The 20,570-nt window shown below is 40.0% G+C and overlaps 1 protein-coding gene across 1 annotated transcript; it reads left to right on the top strand.

The window, feature by feature from the left end:
* The first annotated feature begins 6,323 nt into the window (after positions 1-6,323).
* Positions 6,324-19,719, top strand: LOC141101087 (C-type Lectin CRL-like). The gene is made up of 5 exons (XM_073589921.1): positions 6,324-6,339; positions 9,079-9,320; positions 12,539-12,673; positions 18,617-18,722; positions 19,482-19,719. The coding sequence occupies exons 1-5, from the start codon at positions 6,324-6,326 to the stop codon at positions 19,541-19,543; spliced, it is 561 nt and encodes a 186-aa protein (XP_073446022.1). The 3' UTR covers positions 19,544-19,719.
* The last annotated feature ends 851 nt before the right edge of the window (positions 19,720-20,570 follow it).

Raw genomic sequence — 20,570 nt, 5'->3', positions numbered from 1 at the left:
ATTTTGGCGGATGTTAACGGACACTACAAAATGGAAATGTGAAACAGGCCTAACTCAAATTGTCACGATTAATCAGGCATGCTGAAATTAGATAGCACAGGCTAACAATAGCCGCCTGCAAAGAATACTGAGCTCAGCTTTAAACTAGTTGTATAAAAATTACAAATCAGAGGTGGAGTGGCGCCTGACCGTCCTGAGACCCGCCGCGTGTCGCCACCAGTTGTGGCTTCGTCAGGGGTACTGACAGTTAGTTAGTTGTGGCTTTTATGCATTAATTAGATTAGTAATCGAGTGCAGCTGCGCTAACACTTCCCAAAGAGGCTGTAGAACACATAGGCGGCCAATGATTGCATTGTATAACCCCTGTCAGGGCTGAATTCTATCCAGAGCGCAGGTGCCAGCGTACGTACCCCAAAAGTGACTGGCACGGTATAAGATCTAAGATTGTCTGACTTATTGCCCTTGCGCAGGATAACTGCTATTCATAGCTCATTCCAGAGACTTAGAGAGGTCTCTCTGCTGCATCTGCACTTAAAACACAGCTACACATCTAATGACAAAAAAAAAAGTTGTGTCAATATACCTGTGTTGAAATAGTGGAGCGATAACACACAAAACCCAGATGTCATAAAAAGGTTAAACATTGCATAGCCCATGTCAATAAAATTGTACCGATATTTTGGTCCAATGTGAACAGGCACTCATGAACCCAGATTTTATATATCTAATCCTCAAGATTTCAAATTATACCGATATTTTGGTCCAATGTGAACAGGCACTTGTGTACACAGATTTTATATATAGTCAAAGGATTAGAACCTATAGACCCTATTATACCGGTACTTTGGTCCAATGTGAACAGGCACTGATATACACAGATTTTATATATAGTCAAAAAATAAAAACCTAAGGACCCTATTACACCGATATTTCGGTCCGATGTAAACAGGCACTAGTATACACAGGTTTTATATACCAACAAAAGGTCAAAACCTATATTCCCTATTAAACCAGTATTCTGGACCAATGTGAACAGACGCTGGTATACACAGGTTTTATATCTAATCAAACGGTCAAAACTTATGGACCCTATTATATCGGTATTATGGACCAATGAACAGGCACTAATATGCACAGGTTTTATATATAGTTGAAAGGTCAAAACCTATAGACCCTATTATACCAATATGAACAAGCACTAGTATACACAGATTTTATATATAGTCAAAAGATTAGAACCTTTAGTCCCTGTTTCATCAGTACTTTGGTCCAATGTGAACAGACACTGGTATACACAGATTTTATTAATAGTCAGAAAGTCAAAACCTAAGGACCCTATTACACCGAAATTTCGGTCCAATGTGAACAGGCGCTAGTATAAACAGGTTTTATATACCGTCAGAAGGTCAAAACCTATAATCCCTATTGTACCGGTATTCTGGACCAATGTAAACAAGCACTGGCATACACAGGTTTTATATCTAGTTAAAAGGTCAAAACCTATAGACCCTATTATATCGGTATTATGGACCAATGTGAACAGACACTAGTATGCACAGATTTTGTATATAGTTGAAAGGTCAAACCTATAGACCCTTTTATACCGATATTATGGTCCAATGTGAGCAAGCACTAGTATACATAGATTTTATATATAGTCAAAAGATTAGAACCTTTAGTCCCTGTTACACTGGTACTTTGGTCCAATGTGAACAGGCACTTGTGTACACAGATTTTATATATAGTCAAAAGATTAGAACCTATAGACCCTGTTACACCGGTACTTTAATCCAATGTGAACAGGCACTGATACACAGATTTTAAATATAGTCAAAAAAATCAAAACCTAAGTACCCTATTACACCGGTATTTCGGTCCGATGTAGACAGGCACTAGTATACACAGGTTTTATATACAGTCAGAAGGTCAAAACCTATATTCCCTATTGTACCGGTATTCTGGACCAATGTGAACAGACACTGGTATACACAGGTTTTATATCTAGTCAAAAGGTCAAAACCTATGGACCCTATTATATCGGAATTATGGACCAATGTGAACAGGCACTAGTATGCACAGGTTTTGTATATAGTTGAAAGGTCAAAACCTATAGACCCTATTATACCGATATTATGGTCCAATGTGAACAGGCACTAGTATACATAGATTTTATATATAGTCAAAAGATTAGAACCTTTAGTCCCTGTTACACCGGTACTTTGACCCAATGTGAACAGGCTCTGGTATACACAGGTTTTATATATATATAGTCAAAAAGTCAAAACGTAAGGACCCTAATACCGAGATTTTCGGTCCAATGTGAACAAGCGCTAGTATTAACGGGTTTTATATACCATCAAAAGGTCAAAACCTATCGTCCCTATTATACCGGTATTCTGGACCAATGTGAACGGGCGCCAGTATACATAGGTTTTATATATAATCGAGAAGTCAAAACCTATGGACCTTATTATATCGGTATTATGGGAGAAAGTGAACAGGCACTAGTATACACAGGTTTGTATATAGCTAAAAGATCAACACCTATAGAGCCCATTATACCGATATTTTGGTCTAATGTGAACAAGTGCTAGTACACACAGATTTTATATATAATCAAGAGATGCATGTATAAAGTAATAAATAGCAATGACATCTATTACAGGCAAACACAGTCCCAATGATGATATAATATATAATCCAAAGGTCAGAACTGACCAATTTATGACGCATATGCAAGATAATGATTACCAACGGCACTTATTATTATGGCAACTTTTATATAGATTACCATTTTGGTATAACGGTGTATACCCCTAATCCATAAGATATATAAGAAAAGGATCAGAAAGTATAACATGATTGTTGTAAATACCCACAATTAACCATTTAATTGACCATTTAGTTATCCACAATGTCAAGGTTAATGTTCTCAGTACAATAAGTGAAGGACATTGGTCCTAAACATAGTACCTTCTCAAAAAGAACACTTGATGAGGACGAAAAAGGGGGGGGGGAGAAAGGGGCTTGCTAACAAACCCCACTATCTTTGTCTTAGTACCATGTTTCCATCAAAAAGTCATGAAGAAAGGAGAAAAAAATCTATTGTATGAATGGCACTGATATATTTAGATAGCTAAAAACAATTTTTTTTTATACAAAAATTGTCATGATGATCAAATTCCGAATCTACGATGCGTAGATAGAGAGTAAAAACCTTTAGTGAAACCAATTATATAAATATAATAAACGGACTGTAAGATGCTTTCAAAAATGATGTCAATTATTTCAAGAAGATGACATCGTAGTGTTTATAATATGCTATCTATATACCACTTCAACCTGAAAACATTGGTGATATATACGCCTTCAAAACAAACATAAGAGGATGGACAAGTTGTCACTCTGGACTTGATTCAATCTTTCCTAATGCAATTTAGAATTGTAACAAACATTGTATAGAAAGCCCAATCTTGTAATATGAGTCATACATTATGTCTGTTTGTAGAAGCCGGTAAAAGTAAGTCCTCATTCAGGCCCGAAGGAACCAGGCTGTTTAGATTGAAGATCCACTTGGATTCACTCCTGAGAAGTTCCAAAGTGATATCTCCACCCCTGATGTCCAACTGGACAGACTCAAGTCCCATGATCTTAGTCCCAGTTCATTGGGAGTTATGCGAGGCAACCGTTGTCAAGGTTATTCTTTTTTCTTTGTCCTTCTTAGCTGTTGTAATGCAGGAAAAGTGGTGCTGAATCCTTTTTCTTACCTCCTGTGTAGTTTGTCCGACGTATATTTTAGGACACGGACAAACCAGAGCATAAACAACGTTGCAAGATTTGCAATTAACATAACTCCCAGATCTGAAATAGGAAAGAAGGCAAGGTCAAAACACTAGCACATATAGTGAATGGACAAATGTTACAATTGCCACACGGAAAAGTGCCCACTAGTCGTGTACCCATATTCAGTCTGGTGACCGGTCGTTTGAAGTGACTGTGGCTCAGGCAATCTTTCAGATTCCTAGCTCTTCTTGCCACCAGGCTAGGTCGGGCAGAAATGTGCGGTTTCAATCTGGGCTCACTTAGAAGTATCCCCCAGTGCTTGGACAAAATGCCCCTGATGTCTTGCCACTGATTATTGTATGTGGTAATGACTCCTAGAGGTCTTGGGAGTCCTTTCACTCGAGTTTCAAGAAGACATTCCCTATCCGCCTCTCTTGCTGCCATGTATGCACGTGAGACTACTTTTTTGGGGTAACCCCTATCTCTAAAACGTGTGGTCAAATCACAAGCATATACCAAAAAATCCTCCCGTGTGCTGCAATTCCTCCTTACCGGATAAAACTGGCCCGTTGGAATACCATCCCTAAGATGCTGGGGATGGAAACTGGAGAAGTGCAGCAAACTATTGGTGGCAGTCAGTTTTCGATAAAGTGAGGTAGAAATCCGGGAGCCAAGGGGACGGAGCTTTAGATCCAAAAATTCAACCTCCGTTTGAGAAAGATGCGATGTAAGCCATATGTTCCAAGAGTTGTTATTAAGTAGCTCTATGAACTGTTCACATTCCTCCATGGTGCCTGTCCAGAGAAACAAAATGTTGTCAATATAACGGTACCACTTGATGACATGTGTGGAAAATCCCTCTAGACAGAACACCCTGGTTAGCTCCCACCAACCAAGAAACAAATTTGCATACGCGGGCGCACACCGTGCGCCAATCGCAGTCCCTGTCGTCTGTCTGTAGTGCACCCGATCAAAGACAAAATAGTTTTTATCTAATATGAAATGCAGCAATTCCAATAGAAAGGAATTGTGTTTTCTGTCACCTGATGTATTTTGGTCCAAGAAAAACGAAACCGCCTGCATACCCAGATCGTGTTGTATGCACGTGTAGAGAGACTCTACATCCAAAGTCACAAGCCACACATCTGGAGGGATTTCAAGATCACATAGCTGTTGAATCAAGAAGGTAGAATCCCTTACGAAAGACCTGAGGGAGGAAACCAACGGCTGTAAAAAGAAATCTACATAAATGCATGGTCGTTCTAGCAAACCGCCAATTCCAGACACAATAGGTCTCCCAGGAGGTACCTGTAGTGACTTGTGGACCTTAGGGATCATATAAAACGTCGGTATCCTTGGACGGTGGCATGTCAGAAAATCCCTCTCACGTTTGTTGATTATATTATTTAGGAATGCTGAATCCAACAGGCGGTCCAATTTTGCTTTAAACACACACGTAGGGTCCGAGGGGAGAACCTGATAACATTGAGGGTTTGTTAGTTGACGTTTTGCTTCACTTAGATATAACTCCACTGGCCAAATGACCAAGTTTCCCCCTTTATCTGCCTCACGTATAACAAAATTGCGGTTAGACCCCAACTTTGTAATAGAGGCCTGCTCACGTGCACTCAGATTTCTATCCCTATTTTTGTCCAATTTTAGGGCTTGTATTTCTTTACAGACCGTATTGAAAAAACCTTGTACTGATGGAAACAAAGAAAAAGAGGGAGTGGCCTGTGATGGCAACCTACCCAAAAATTTTCTTCTAGTTCCATGTGCCCCTTCATTCTCCTCAAGCAGGTCTAATAAATCCCTAAAGGCTTGCCTTTCAACCAATGGTAGATCGTCAATGATGGTGGGCTGATGGTATAGTAGCTTGAAGGTAAGCTGTCGACAGAAAAGATACACATCTTTGATCAAAGTAAATTTGTCTAGACAACTGGTTGGACAGAAGGAAAGTCCCTTCTCCAACACGGCAACCTCCAAATCCGTCAATACATATGAAGAAAGATTTATAATCGGTAACCTACCAGAGTCTGAAGGGGCATCAGTCATGGAACTACATACGGGAATTAGCGTCTCCGATTCTGACGTGTCTCCTGTTTGTACTTGGGAGACCAAATTCTGTAATTTCGTGTGCGTTTCTTGTGAGATATATCTCTTACGTCGACCCCTCCTACTGCGCCTTCGGTATCGCTTTGTCCGGACGATAAAAAAATCGCTTGATGAAAGCTCATTCACTGAGGCCGTACTTTTGTTATTATCAGCTAACGTGGTTGAACCACCAATTCTCTTATTGCCCTTGTGGGCCCATCTGTAGGCCCGACCGCTACTAAAATCAAACTGATCTCTTTTAAACTTCTGTCTCTTCCCCTCAATGACCTCTTTTTCAAACTTATCAATGGTGGGACTTTAGTTGGATCTGGAATGGTTCCACTAAAGATTTTTTATCAAATTTATCCATTTTCGCTTCAGATAGTTTTATCTTGTCCTTAATGGTAATCAAGACACCACGACCATGTTCTATGAGCATATCGATAATGATCTTAGAGCACTGTAATAGACCACTTTCCCAGATTTTACGAAAGTCATCTTCAGCCTCCCAGGCTGGAAAAATCTGTATTCTAAGACCTCTCGGAACCAATTCAGTTTTTTTATATTCCTCTAGCGTCTTAATGTTCCACCATGTCTTAGTGAGCGACTTGTGTAATCCTATTAATTCCCTGGTAATACTCTGAAAATCAGCATCACCTGCGGAGCCACCAGTCGACTCCCCAGGGCTGTCACCAAACAATCCACTCGCCTGACTGTGCCATGCTGCCTCTCTGGCTGCCAAATCCACATCATTTAATTGAAATTAGCTATTGTAAAAAATATATATATGTATAATAATACCAAATATAATAATTAGATTAATATATTGTCATGTGCCAACACCCAGAAGATGTGGAGGAACAAGCGACCACAATTTAGAACAATTTAGCTGTGTTTTAAGTGCAGACGCAGCAGAGAGACCTCTCTAAGTCTCTGGAATGAGCTATGAATAGCAGTTATCCTTCACAAGCGCAATAAGTCAGACAATCTTAGATCTTATACCGTGCCAGTCACTTTTGGGGTACGTACGCTGGCACCTGCGCTCTGGATAGAATTCAGCCCTGACAGGGGTTATACAATGCAATCATTGGCCGCTAGCCGCCTATGTGTCCTACAGCCTCTTTGGGAAGTGTTAGCGCAGCTGCACTCGATTACTAATCTAATTAATGCATAAAAGCCACAACTAACTGTCAGTACCCCTGACGAAGCAACAACTGGTGGTGACACGCGTCGGGTCTCAGGACGCTCAGGCTCCACTCCACCTCTGATTTGTAATTTTTATATAACTAGTTTAAAGCTGAGCTCAGTATTCTTTGCAGGCGGCTATTGTTAGCCTGTGCTATCTAATTTCAGCATGCCTGATTAATCATGACAATTTGAGTTACTCTTAGGGAAGTATGCATACCCTTTTAGGATTTTGCTAATATCATGGTATTAGGGGGCTACTCAAGCCAGATATTGTTTTTGGGCTTGTTAGCACGTTTTTTACAGGCGTATTCTATTCTCTGCTACATGGTTCAAATCAATTTTATTTGTATGCACAATACATGCTGCCTTAGTGCTGTTTAACTCATTTGTGATCATTTGTATTTATGGTATGCACATGCACTATTTATTCGTTCTTATGAACTAGTCTTTATACAAAGCCTTTATTTTGTGTTATGCTATCTATATACACATTTGGTTCTCTATTGAGTTATTTCATATATCTATATTCTCTGCTACATGGTTTAAATCATCTTTATCTGTATGCACAATACATGCTGTCTTAGTGCTGTTTAACTCATTTGTGACCATTTGCGATCATTTGTATTTATGGTATGTGCATTCATTCGTTCTTATGAACTAGTCTTTATACAAAGCCTTTATATTGTGGTATGCTATCTATATACAGATTTGGTTCTCTATTGAGTTATTTCATGTGGAATGTGGAGCCATGAGGGTTTGGCTCTATTTTGAGCCTAGATTTTCATGTCACATGATGGTCCATGTGACTCCACACGTGACCTGTCATGTGACGCCTCTGCCTCTGGGTGGCATCCTTAACTGAATCGATATATTAGTGCTATGGATATGGCATTTTGATATGGGGGTTACTTGTGCGCATGTGCGGCTGGGCCTGGTGGGGTGGGCTCTCGGTGATGACGTCTCGTCTGTGAGATCACGCTTGTGCAACACTCCTGACGTTGACTTCTCGCAAGACTTCGCCGTGTCTGGGCTTCTGCGGCGACGCGGCACCACCGCCAGCTATTGGCTATGCCATGCACAGGTATCTATGACAGCGTCTTTGTTATGTGTCCTATAATGATTGCAAGGATTGATCACAATTTTGGCGCTGATGGTTTAGAGCGCCTTTATTGGTTGGTGCAGGTGGGCAATGTTAGGATCATAGCGATTGGATCGTTGTGGTTATAGCAACAATGATGCTGGGAGTTGATTGGATGATCGCTTTGGTCTCTGTGTTTACCTTCACCTTCTTTCCTCTATTTATGGGATTATTTGGATCCATATAACTGCATACTGTGTTTTTTATATTTCATCACCTATTTTTTACACTTGATGTTTTATTTGAAATGTTGTGTATGTATTTTGATATAGGGGCGTTTCCAATATGGTGATTGGTTCATCCACACCATATATGGCTGCTCATGTTGCCATTTGATTTACTTGATAAAGACCTTATGGTCGAAACGTCGTATCTATTTTTGGCGGAATAAAATATATTTACCTCTTCACCTGGAGTGGATGCTGTTCCCCCTTCGTCTTTGAGCCCGTCCGTGCGTCCGACCTGCTCAATTCGATGACCGAGCACTTGAACATTTTAGTGCTCAATCAGTTAGCACTGTTGCTTTGCAGAGCTGGTTTCCTGGATTCATATCTCCACCAAAGTCAACATCTGAAAGTAGTTACTATGTTCTCCCTATGTTTAGGTGGGTTGTCTCGGGGTTTTCCAGTTTCCTCCTGCACTCCAAAGATATACTGATAGTAAATTTAGATTGTGAGTCACATTGGGGACAACAATGATAATGTCTAAAAAGCGCTGAGTAACATGATCATACTCAAATAGCAATGCATAATAAATAATCAAGCCCATTGCCATCCTGGTATAACAAACATCTAGCATAATTGTGACCAGAGCCTAACTGATAAAGGCCACAGTAGAAGTAAGTTTTTTTATGTATGATTTTTTTTTCTTTCGAGATTATGAGAAGGAAAATGATGATCAGTTAATTAAAATGGCTGCAAATGAAGATAACTTTTACAAATCATTTGATGAATGCTACAACGAAGATGAGTTGGATGAAGAAGACCTGTCTCTGAGTCAAGATAGTGACCATAGTGATCCAGATTTTACCGAAAAGGCAGAACATGCTGCCTGTCCAGATGAAGGAACAAGCAAGTACCATATTTTTCAAGAGTCTAGTGGCTTCCACACAGCTAAGGTATGCTTATATATCCAATTGTGTACAATATGTGGGATAAAAAGAGTTTGCCCTAGTCACTGCTAGGCCAAACAGTAGTTTCCAGCCCCACTCTCAATGAAAAAAAAATCAAAATATTACATGCATAAAAATAATTGTAATGGAAAGGGCAACAGAATTTCAAATGTATTTCAATTCATTAAAATGATAAAATGAGAATAATAGACATATATTTCTTTTTTTCCTTTAACTTTTTCTGAATATTCCCAAATAACAAATCTAAATATAAAAATATCATAAAAATTAGGCCCCACAAATCACAAAAAAAGACAAAAGCGATATATAATTGTCAGGAAAATATGAGTATTTCCTAATGTCCTAAGTACACTTCTGGCGCTGCCTGTCGCCCTACACCCAGTTGGTTTGTGGACAGTACTTATGAATTTGAACATGCAGCCACAGGCTGAAAGACTTCCCCCTCCCTTTCACTTTACACTGTGTAATTCTATCCACTCCCTCCCCCTCCTTTCCTACTGGGGCACTTTTATTGTTTCTGCCCAACTCAGAGCTAATTCTCCCGCCAATTATTTAAAATTTCCTTTGTCTATTCAAACTCAAATGTAATAACACACAATAATCCTAGAGACAGGAAACATATTTTCAGAATATGTATAACTTAGGCTACACGCAGCAACATTTTGCAGCCTGTGTGCCTATCAGAAACCGAGAAAACAGTTTCTGCCCCCCAGTGACACGCAGTCGTGTCATGTTTCATCTCAAACAAAAGATAATTTTGTAAGAGGAAATATAATACGCCTGTCGTTACTCTGTGAGCTTCCCAGTCACAGTTATGGCAATTAAAAGTTTTTAATAACTGTTCAAAAAGGGGCATACATTCTCCAGCTCAGCCCACCTAGTGAGGTCTGCAAGAGAAAAGCATAAAGCTCTGACGCTCCATAAGGAAAGTGTCAGATGCCTGGAGAACCAGCTACACAAAGCTGTGCTGAAGGACCCTTTGCCCTGGGAAGGTTCTCCTCCCCATTATAAACATGTCATATCTGTGGATGAGTGTAAGTTTCTTATTTTAATCCCTTTTATTTGTAACTGTCTGTACATACTGTTTTTTTTCTCCTTTTGTAATATATTTTGTATTTTTGTAAACACTCCCTATATTTTATGGAGTAAACTTAAAAATGTACTAGCTACATTTTCCTTGCTCTATGACTGAACCGACACATACTCGGCGCCAAATTACGCTACCTGTGGTTGGGTTCCTGACCCGATATAGGCTTTAGTATCAAACGAGGAACTGGTGGCAGCATAGCGTCCTGGTGGTATTGGGAAACCCTGGCAGTGATGGATCGGAGGTTTATGTGTGTATTTCATGCTTGAGAGTGGTGATATACATACAGCCCTCATTGCAGAGTGCCTGACAGCCAGCACGTGACAAGGCAGTCTTTCCGGTGACTACTAATCCTAGGTACAGTTCCCTGACTGACCTGAGGAGAAGGGGGCACCGGAGAGCTGCAAGTTCTTAACCGGAACTGAGTGTAAACATAAATTGTGGGGATTCATATATCACCGACCATATATATATATATAATATATGAATTCCTGACAACTGTGGGCAAACCTCCCCCTCAAATCCCTGACAATAATGTATAACTGGACAGAGCAAATCAGAAGCTTCAAAATACACAAAATGTACAAGAAAATAATGAAAATGTGCCTCGTCATGAATGGGGAAAATTGCCCACATTTGAACTTTTGAACCCCTTCACAACATTTAATGAAAGTTTACTTCATGATCAGTAAGGGGTTCCGACAAAATGACATAAATTTACGTCAAGGCAATCATGGAAACAAAGGCGCTGTTCCGGCTTGACCGTCGCCAGGAGCTCAGCTTAAGAGAAGGCCAAGCCCCAGCCGTCACAGTCAGGAGTGGTGCCAGCATCGTCCAGGTCCATTCATTCCCCTAAATGCTGCAATCAATAGTAATCACAGCATTTATAATGCTGGGGGAGGGATGGGGCTTCCTCTCCCTTCAGATTGGCACCCCACGCGTTCGTGTGGGCCAACTCATTGCTATATTAACCTTTGGGTCTGCTTGCTATGGTAGCAGGTTTAGACCATGCTAACTGCAAAAAGTATGCATATTTGGTGTGAAGCACTTGTGGGTTCAAGGTGCTCATCAAACCTATAAATAAATTCCTTGAGGGGTGTAGTTTCCAAAATGGGGTCACTTGTGTGTGGTTTCCACTGTTTAGACCCATCAGGGGCTCTGCAAATGCGACAACATGGTGTCCGCTTTTTATTCCACCCAATTTACAAGCCCTGCCATGCACCTAACAGTAGTTTTCCCCCACATATGAAGTATCAGTGTACTCAGGAGAAATTGCAAAACAAGATAGATTGTAATGTCCATTTTCTCCTGTTACCCTTGTGAAAATGAAACATTTGGGACTAAAGCAACATTTTTGTGATAAAAAGTAAAATTTAAATTTTTTTCTTCCACATTGCTTTAACTCCTGTGAAGCACCTGAAGGGTTATACTTCTTGAATGCAGTTTTGAACCCCTTGAGGGGTGCAGTATTTTAAATCTTGTCACTTTTGAGTATTTTGTTTCATATAAACCCCTCAGTCACTTCAGTTGTGATGTGGTTCCTAAAAAAATAGGTTTTGTAGATTTTGTTGGAAAAATTAGAAATTGCTGATAAACTTTTAACCCTTCTAACTTCCTAAAAAAAAGTTGAAAAAATTATGCTAATGTTAAGTAGACAGGTGACATATGTTATTTATTACGATAACTATTTTGTGAGATACAACTGTCTGGCTTAAGGGCATAAAAATTAAAAGTTTAAAAACTGCAAAATTTTCAAAATTTTCGCCAAAATTCTGATATATAAATTTACCACTAAAATAAAGTACAATGTGTCACGAAATATACAATCTCAGAATCAGTGGGATCCATTGAAACATTCTAGAGTTATTACCAAATAAAGTGACACTGGTCAGAATTGTAAAATTTGGCCCCGTCATGAAAGTGAAAACAGGCTAATACAAAATCTAGATTAAAGCAATAGTTAATTTTTTAATGACTAAATCACTAAAAGTAGCAGTAATAAATCCCTATATCCATATCATACACACAGGCACACATACACTTTTGCCAATATTTAACTACTGTATATTAATATTATAATGCAAGATTCTTTTTTATATTATATTTTCTTTCCTAGGACTTTTGTCGTAATCTGAGTGGAGATTTGAGTTCTGTTCATAGCTTGGATGAAAATAATGATCTGCAAAGAGTACTTAAAGAAAGTATTAAAAACACCAAGAATGTTTGGCTTGGTGTCTGGAAAAAAGACTCAGTAAGTACAGCCACATTTTCTATACTTAAAACATCTCCTACTACACCTAGTAAAATATATGATTTAAAAAAAAAAACGAGAACCAAGATTCCATAAAGCTATAATAAAATAGCAATTTTATTGTGACAATTTTTAAAAAACACTTATGAATTTTTATTTCAATGGAAAGATCCTAGTAAAAAGCCAGTAAGCTACTACAGCAAAATCTGGGTTACAATATAAATGAAAATGCATATCACAAGAAACACCTGTATATTCTATACTCTAACTGCGCATTGGGGATAGAAGCTGGCATGTTCGATATGTTTATCTTGAATTATATAAGGATTCTAAATGTTTTAATTTGTATGGGGCTCCATAGAAAGGATCAATAATGGGCATCAACCCTCCTAATCTGTCTATATTGGAATGATACCTTGATATCTGGGATTAAATGTCTTATTGCAAAGATATCAATGTTGTCCTCATATGTTAATGAGTTGTGCCTCCAGAGCTTATTTTACATGAAAAGGGGAGTTACTAGTGTGAAACATGTAACGGACACAGAACAGTACAACTGAACTTTGTCTTTTTGCAAGCACATTTGCTGCAGCTCTCACAGTTCTGATGTATTGAAACAATACAGCAACCCTGTCTGCCTGTGTGATGGAAAATAAAGCTGAGAGGAACCTGCAGATGTGTCAGTTATTGTCACACACAGCTCTGCAGTGAGATAAGGAGAGCAGAAAGCGGCCATTACACATCAGACTAGTAACACTGTTAATCATTATACAACACATTATACAACACTGGTAACCTTTTATTTAGCTCTGAAGGAAGATTTTCATGCAGATCATTGTCGGACCCACAGCCTGGAAGAGGTAATTTACATACAATGAAAACGCTGATATCGCTGGAATAAGACATGCAATTGCAAATTTAAGGTATCATATGATTAAGGCCCCGTCTCTCATAACGAGATCGTTAGCGAGATCGCTGTTGCGTCACCGATTTTTTTGGTATCCACTGGATATTGCTGATCGTGCTCGAATGTCCCAGGCCATTTTCTGATCGTTGGCGTCCCGCTGGCCAGCATGCATCGCTGTGTTTGACGCCGACGAGCAACCTTGTTGGTGACGCAAAACTCAGGGACGCAGGCATGAGTCGTCAGAATAGTTGCTGTGTGACAAGGTACCAACGACCACCGAAGTCGCTATACGGATCGCCGGATCGTTGCTGCGTCATTGAGTAGATCTGTCTGGTTGACAGCTTACTAGCAACCACTTAGCGACGCACCAGCGATCCTTACCAGGTCGTATCGTTGTTGGGATCGCTGGTGCGTCGCTTAGTGTAACAGTATCCTTAGGCTCCTTTGACCTACTTACTACACTCCCATATAGAAGGCTTAGGAGAGTTGATCCTACTGACAGATTCAGTTTAATCACTGTTCACTATTTGCTATAATTGATGTGCTAACTTTATTCTGCAGATATATAGAGTCCTGCTCTTTGTTATTGGCACCACTTCATTTTTTTTAATAGACTGAGCAATATCTTCATAAATAAATGTAAATGTACCAAAGTTATATCCTCAGAATTTTTAATTAGTGGTCCAAAGTAATACAACAATAAAACATTGTTTTTCAACTTACATGTTGCAATTTCAAAGAAGAAACAGAATAAATAGCATATGCAGCAATAAAGGCACCCCTAATTTATACTTGGTTGCACACCCTTTGGCATTGATGACAGCCTCCAAACGTTTCTTGTAGCCATCAATAAGATTCTTGCGTAGGATACAGCAGGTACGCGGGATGCAGTAACGGACTAGAGGCAGAACAAGGGTTAAAGGGGGTTTAATAATATAGTGGATACTCCACAAAGGGAGAAGTGGGGAAAAGGCTTACTTCAGCTGGGGTATTATAACTAGGGAAACAGGTTTAGGCAAATAAGGCAAGAAGTTCAGAAGTAATAAATTTATCAAACCAGCGACTTCAGCAGTTGGAGTCATGGGTGTAAACGTTGGCGCCAAGGCCATGGCGCGAACAGGGTCCGGCGTAGTCCTGGAGAAGATGGCGTCCTGGATCCTGGTGACGGCAGTGATTCTTCATGGTCCTGGTGACGGTCCTGGGTACAGAAGATGAGGGAACGGAGAGGATAAAGTCTATCCTGGGCAGAGTTTATCACTGTGCGGTGACTATGTGCGGATTTGTCAGGGCACAGTTCAAAACGGGTCACCCGGTTTTCCTGCTGGTATGGGCACGTGTCTACGTTCCTCCCACAGGCCTTATGACTCACTGTCAGAGGAGTCAGCGACGTCGGTGATGTCAGCGGTAGCAGCGCAGTTGGTGACGGCAGTGGTAGCAGCGGAGTTGGCGGACACCAGGCAAGTGTCTGTCAACAGTCTCTGGTCGTGGCTCTGCGGCCCTTCAGGCTTGGGCCTGCTCCGACGCGATGCTCCAAGGTCAGAGCACTCACACTGTCCACCTGTGCGCAGCGCGTTCCGCCAAGTCTGCCCTGTTTCTCGCGTGCTGCGGCTTTTTTAGCTTAGCCGCACCCCCTATCACTGGGTACAAAAGTCGGTCCAAGGCCTTATGCTTTCCCCTGTGCAACCGAGGTGACAGACCCGACAGTTCCGGATCCGTCACGGAAAATGTACGCCCGCCTTGGTTCTTCTCCTTACACTTGCACATCTCAGCTGCTATTTTCTCCCACTCTTCTTTTGCAGCTTATTCAAGCTTTTGAATGTTTGCAGGGTTCTTTTTCCCAATGACAGATTTCAGCTCACCCCAAAGATTTTCAATTGGATTGAGGTCACTTCTCATTGCTGGTCATTTTAAAACAGTCCATTTTTTCTTTTCAACCATTTCTTTGTACTTTTGGTTGTGTGCTTTGGGTTATTGTCTTTGACTCATACCAAGTTTTCTTACACTGAGTAGGACATTTTGCTCTAAAATTGCTTGATAATTCTCTGATTTCATGATTCTTGTGGTAAGGTCAAGTCCTCCGGTACCAGACACAGTAAAGAAACCCTACAGCATTATGGATCCTACACCATGCTTAACTGTTGGTATTGTGTTCTTATCCTTTTACGCTTCATTGTGCCGTCTGTAAACAGTTGCTTTGCATTGCAAAAAAACTATGTTTGTTGCATTTCTCTATAGAACATTTTCCCAGAAGGATTGTGGTTTGTGAAGGTACTTTTTAGCAAAGATCAGTTGTTTCTTTTTATGTCTTTTAATCAGCAATGGTTTCTTCCTTGGCCTTCGCTCATAAAGCTCTGCTTGATTGAGCATGCGGCTTATGGTACTTGTTGAAACTGTGACCCCAGACTCTTCCAGGTTGGCCTTCAAGTCTTTGGATGTTTGACGTGGTGTTTTTTCCACCATTCGCACCAACTCTGGAAGACATCAATTTTCCTCTCCCCCCATGTCCAGGGAGGTTCTTAATGGTTCCATGCATGGCAAACTTCTTAATAACATTGCACACTGTTGAAACTGGTATACCAAGGTCTTTGGAGATGGCCTTACAGTGGGGGAAAAAGTATTTGATCCCTTGCTGATTTTTTAAGTTTGCCCAATGGCAAAGACATGAACAGTCTATAATTTTAATATTGAGAGACAGAATATCAAAAATAATATCCAGAAAATCACATTCTATAAATTATATACATTTTTGGCAGTGAGAAATAAGTATTTGATCCCCTACCAAACATTAAGAGTTCTGGATCCTACAGACCAGTTAGACACTCCTAATCAACTTGTTAACTGCATTAAAGACAGCTGTCTTACATAGTCACCTTTATAAAAGCTTCCTGTCCACAGACTCAATTAATCAGTCAGACTCTAACCTCTCAAACATGGGCAAGACCAAAGAGCTTTCTAAGGATGTCAGGGACAAGATCATAGACTTGCACAAAGCTGAAATGGGCTACAAAACCACAAATAAGATGCTGGGTGAGAAGGAGACAACTGTTGGTGCAATAGTAAGAAAATGGAAGAAATACAAAATGACTGTCAAGCGACATTGACTTGTGGCACCATGCAAAATGTCACCTCGTGGGGTATCCTTGATCATGAGGAAGATGAGAGATCAGCCTAAAACTACACGGGGGAACTTGTTAATGATCTCAAGGCAGCTGGGACCACAGTCACTAAGGAAACCATTGGTAACACATTACACTGTAAAGGTTAAAAATCCTGCTGTGCCTGGAAGGACCCACTTCTTAAGAAGGCACATTTGCTGGCCCATCTGAAGTTTGCCAATGAAAACCTGGATGATTTGTGAGTGATTGGGAGAAGGTGCTGAAGTCCGATGAGACAAAAATTGATTGAGCCCTTTGCCATTAACTCAACTTGCCATGTTTGGAGGAAGAGAAATGCTGTCTATGACCCAAAGAACACCATCCCCACTGTCAAGCATGGAGGTGGAAACATTATGTTTTTGGGGTGTTTCTCTGCTAAGGGCACAGGACTACTTCACCCCATCAATGGGACAATGGATGGAGCCATGTACCGTAAAATCCTGAATGACAACCTCCTTCCCTCCTCCAGGACATTAAAAATGGGTCGTGGCTGGGTCTTCCAGCAAGACAATGACCCAAGACATACAACCAAGGCAACAAAGGAGTGGCACAAAAAGAAGCATGTTAAGGTCATGGAGTGGCTTAGCCTGTCTCCTGACCTTAATCCCATAAAAAACTTATGGAGGGAGTTGAAGCTCCAAGTTGCCAAGCGACAGCCTCAAAATCTTAGTGATTTAGAGATGATCTGCAAAAAGGAGTGGACTAAAATTCTTCCTGACATGTGCGCAAACCTCATCATCAACTACAAAAAAGTCTGACTACTGTGCTTGCCAACAAGGGTTTTGCCACCAAGTATTAAGTCTTGTTTGCCCGAGGGATCAAATACTTATTTCTCACTGCAAAAAGCAAATACATTTATATAATTTATACAATGCGATTTTCTTGATTTTATTTTTGATATTCTATCTCTCAATGTTAAAATTAACCTACCCTTAAAATTATATACTGTCCATGTCTTTGTCAGTGGGCAAACTTACAAAATCAGCAAGGGATCAAATACTTATTTCCCCACTGAATACACTTTGAAAGTCTTGTATTTGCTAATAATAGCAGTTCTGATGTCTTCAGACAGCTCACTTGTTTTCACCATTGTGACAAAGATACAGGGCCTACCATGTGGCTTTTTAAAACACTGAATTTATCATTCATTGGCCAATTTGCTCTTTGGTATTTAACATGAGTGCTCTATAAAATAAAAAAAAAGGTTTCATTTGATTCATTTTTTCAGGAGATATTCCACATTATGTCCTTAGACTTCATGAGTTCCAATAACAATGAGCAGGACTGAATAACAAAACCAAACTTAGTGTTTTTTAGTGCTATAACAACCCGCAATCATACTGTGGGGCCAATGAGCTCACAGAGATGGCCATTCTCCTTCTGTCAAACCTTTCAAATGCCATTGTCACTATAAGTTAGCTCTACTATATTACAGCTCAGTGCCCATGTCACCCCAAGGACATAAACTGTACATCACGATATGATGATATGGATACATATTCTGCACCAGGTCATATATACATCCATTTTTAGAAAGGGGTAAAATCTAAAAGCACTAAGCTCCCCAGTGATTGCTACATTCAACCAGTAGTTTATTAGCTACAATAATGAAACATTATTCAGATCTTTGTAGCAAAGGAACAGAACACAGCTCCAACCCATTTGAAAGATATAAAGTGAATTTACTTTGAGCACAAAATCTCTGTAAACCTGCATTAGCCCTATATTGTCCAGGTCAGTGATGTTTTATACTTAATCATAACAAGAGATAACTGTATCTTGAGGGGAAAATAGCCAATAATCCTTACTGCCCAGGAGCCCAATGATTCTCAGCCAAATACAGAATATAGTGCTAATAAATGATGGCTTATTTTTTTTTAGCTTTCGCAATATAGGAATATTGATGGTAGCGACCTGGATTATGTCAACTGGGGTAGTGGGCAACGTAAATTAATTGGACAATGGTGTGTTGCCATGAATACAAACTGTAAGTACATTAAAACTGTTGGAATATGTTTGGTGCAACAACTTCATTCCTGTCTATGAGTGTTTAGTTGCTAGACTTGTATGCTGTTTATAAAGTTAGAACAAAACAAAACTCCCAGAGGCTCACACAGGGATAGCATGTGACTGTATTTCCTGTGTATGAGAGAAGCAGCCTGCTGTAGATGCTGCACAGATAGAGACACACAAATGATTTATTCCTGATCTATTAAGCTTATCATATATTGTTCCTGAATAAAGAAGCTCTGTTGTCATTCGCTTGGAGAGTATCCTGAATAATCCGCTGCCAACAGGATTTTTGCTAATACTGTGGGTGAGATTTTGAAAACACAATCCTCATGATACAGATTCAGCAATTCTAACATCTGTAAACATGATCCTACTGTCTTCAACATTATTATGTAACTGTAAATTCTAACCTTGAGCTTTTCAAATATATTTTCCTGTTAGATTCAAGTGATATATTTTTTTGTAAGCACAAATTTTGGTCAGTTTGACATTTTGCCTACTGGATCAGTTATTTAGCATGAGGACCTAAAATGAAATTTATTCTAGTGAGAGCGCTGTTTAATGTAAACAGCTCCTATGCAGCTCTATGATACATTATGGTTATAGACTAGACTACACTACATATTGTGCTTTGTAATAAACCTCAAGTATTGTAAAATCATGCATTAGTTACTGTTCCTTTTTGTCATCTTCCAATCTTAACCCAAACTCTCTAACTTACCGTATCTTTCAGCTGGCCTGTGGGTCTCTCACAAATGCAACACTAGCATGTTTCCATTTGTCTGCACATACTGAGGATCAGCGGAGCTCACCAGCCTTCTTACACCAGCTTTGAATGATTTTGACTCTGAAGATGAATAAAGAATTGGTTTACAATACACAACTATTGGATTAGTTGCAGTGTCTTGGAATGCAGAGTCTTGAAAGTCCCATGTCTCCCCATTTGCTCATAAGCTTTCACTATTCATGTTCCAACTACCTACTTTTGCTACTGTGTATTAACCAAATAAGTGCCTATGCAGGGGGGAACAAACTACTTTGAAACTTCCTAATTTACCTATAAATACATATGCTTGACCCACTCGCAGTGGAAATCTTGCTGATAATCACCTGTTCGTGGTCTCCTTTATTCCTTTGTTACCCCTGCTATATTGCCATATAATTTTTGGTGGAGAATGCAGGTATCACAATAATATCTCTGATTATGGACCCCAGGGAACAGAGAAAAGGTTTCAGGAAGACCGCAGTAGGTAACCCAATGCGTTACTGCCTGTCTCCTGAGCTCTGCTCGATTACTTCATGGTTTGACATGTGATGTGATGCAAGCCCATGTGTGTCAGTGAACTCTATTAATATTTCTATGTTCTAATGTGTCTCTAGGCTTGTAAACGTGTGAATGAATGGTTTGTTGCTCCTTACGGGTGTAGCTGTGAGAAGTGACGGCGTATAAAGCTGCCCAGAGTGATTCCTATGGACCTCGTATTTCTGGTGGCTCAGCTCACAAGTTAAGGACTGTGTTTATGTCACGTCTTTAATAGGGACACCGGCTACAAGATTGATGCGTGTAGCAGCCAAAGCTTGTGGGATGTCTGACCCTATCGACTGCTTATAAAGACTGGACCCAACTCATACTGCTGGGCTTGTCCTGCCTTTTTAATTGGGGACAACCCCTGATATGCTGATGATGGGTTGACAGCCAACCTTGGGCTGAAGCTGTTAAGTACAAAAAACTAGACACAGAAAGATAGGAAGGTCAAAGCCTGAGAATAGAGACCTCGGTCATGTACATAAGTGTGGTGAGAAGTTAATCTTGAGAGAAAGA

This window comes from Dendrobates tinctorius, unplaced genomic scaffold (genome assembly GCF_039654945.1).
Source record: "Dendrobates tinctorius isolate UK_male_01 unplaced genomic scaffold, ASM3965494v1 ptg000114l, whole genome shotgun sequence".
Lineage (NCBI taxonomy): Eukaryota > Metazoa > Chordata > Amphibia > Anura > Dendrobatidae > Dendrobates > Dendrobates tinctorius.
Note: the sequence above shows the minus strand (reverse complement) of the source record. Positions and strands in the feature narration are given on the sequence as shown.